Source organism: Arachis ipaensis, chromosome B04, assembly GCF_000816755.2.
Source record: "Arachis ipaensis cultivar K30076 chromosome B04, Araip1.1, whole genome shotgun sequence".
In the NCBI taxonomy this organism is placed as follows: Eukaryota; Viridiplantae; Streptophyta; class Magnoliopsida; order Fabales; family Fabaceae; genus Arachis; species Arachis ipaensis.
In genome coordinates this window covers 476524-478512 of record NC_029788.2, presented here as the reverse complement: position 1 = coordinate 478512, position 1989 = coordinate 476524, and the positions used below count along the sequence as shown (strand labels likewise).

General features: G+C 37.2%; 1 protein-coding gene across 1 annotated transcript in view; it reads left to right on the top strand.

Annotated features, from left to right (window-relative positions):
* LOC107638394 (organic cation/carnitine transporter 7) overlaps window positions 62-1989 on the top strand; it is a gene marked incomplete in the record, with an annotated part of 3177 nt that continues 1249 nt past the window's right edge. Inside the window, 4 exon segments of the mRNA XM_021120287.1 lie at window positions 62-261; window positions 565-833; window positions 920-1157; window positions 1747-1989. Of these exon segments, the coding sequence (XP_020975946.1) occupies window positions 259-261; window positions 565-833; window positions 920-1157; window positions 1747-1989 (753 nt within the window).

Below are 1989 nucleotides of genomic sequence, written 5' to 3'. Positions count from 1 at the left end.
TTTGAAACAATAAATATATAAAATCTAAATTTTATAATAAAATGTTAAAATGTGGGATTAAATTACAACCGGTTGTCAATTAAAAAAAAGACAATGATAATAGTAGAACAAGCAAGAACATGACTAAGGTCGATAGCTCCTCGGCATTATTTCTGTGTGTCGCGGTATGATCACTCTAAGAAGATCCGATTAAAACCAAACGGAAGATCCCACATCTCCAGCATACCTTTCTGACTTTCTCTTATTTTGGAAACGAAAATGGTATAAATAAGATGACTTGATTTATTATTGTTATTATCACGCCTGCGTTTTGGGATATATAAACGAAACCGTTTTACCTGTCTCCTTTATTTGTTCGATTGCAGTCACGGAGTACTTGGTTCGATTCCTTGCTTATGATAGATTTGTTGTTTTGACAAGCAGCATATGTGTGTTTTCCTCCTTATTTTGCTGCTATTCTTCCCCTCTTTTTGGTTTTTGTTTGCTATTTGTGAATACAAATCAGTCTTTTTTTTTCTTGTTAATATAAATATGTACTAAGTTTCAACTACTGTTAAATTATAGATGGGGGATGAAGGCTTGTGCTACACGGTCGACGATGCTCTCTTGGCTTTGGGTTTTGGGAATTTCCAAATTCTTGTGCTTGCTTATGCTGGTATTGGCTGGGTTTCAGAAGCAATGGAAATGATGCTACTCTCTTTTGTAGGACCAGCAGTACAATCTGCATGGAATCTTTCCCCTCACCAAGAGAGTTTCATAACCAGTGCTGTTTTTGCTGGCATGCTAATAGGGGCATACTCATGGGGCATTGTTTCAGATAAACATGGAAGGAGGTAGCTGTTAGCTCTCTTTCTCCACTAGCTTACTACTTACTATTTTTGTTAATTTTTTTTTTCCCTGGCTTCATCAATGATTTCAGGAAAGGATTCCTTATTACTGCAACAGTTACTGCAGCTGCTGGTTTTTTGAGTGCATTTGCTCCTAACTACCTATTGTTGATTTCCCTTCGTTGTCTAGTGGGTATTGGCTTGGGAGGGGGCCCTGTATTATCATCATGGTTTCTAGAGTTTGTTCCAGCCCCCAATAGAGGTACCTGGATGGTTGTCTTTTCGGCATTTTGGACTCTTGGTACAATTTTTGAGGCTTCACTTGCCTGGGTAAAATTTGTTCATTTCCTTATAATTTCTCATTATTTTAGAACACTAATAAGTTGATGCCTTACCTTATATTAATGGTTTATTTCTGCTTATCTCCTTAAGATTTTAGAATGATGAAGCTGTATTCCGCACCCTCACAACCCCTTAGCACACATACCAAACAAAACAAGGAGACGAAATGTGTTGCCAATTATGAATGTGTCTTTCCTAGGTTTTGCTGTTGACCCTGAATCTAGATATCTCCTTTGCCCTGCCCATGGGTCTAGATACATATGTCATTTTTTCTATATTTATATCGAATAACTATTATGAGCTCAACCCTTTAGCAATTAAGCTAAAACCTATAATCCTAACTTAGTTTATTTGTTATGAGGACTCCAAAAATTTCCATTGTGCTTGAAGCCTATTTTAGACCTTATAATAATATCTCCTTCATAAGGAATGTATGCATCTTGATTCATAATGATTTTGCAAATGTCCTGTCAATTTTAGTTTGGGTATTATTTTGTAGTTTCAATTGGTGTTGCATGATGGTTGAAGATGACAATCATGGAGCTGATAGGTTCATCAATTGCAATGTTCCTTGCAGATTGTGATGCCGAAACTGGGTTGGAGATGGCTACTTGCACTATCTTCCCTACCCTCATCATTCCTTCTTTTGTTCTACAAGGTGACACCGGAGTCACCTAGATACCTATGCTTGAAAGGTAGAACAACTGATGCAGTTAATGTTTTGGAGAAAATAGCAAGATTAAATGGTAGGGAACTGCCTTCTGGGATCCTTGTTTCTGACAATCAAATTGAGCTGTATGACACTGGTAACCCTTCAGAA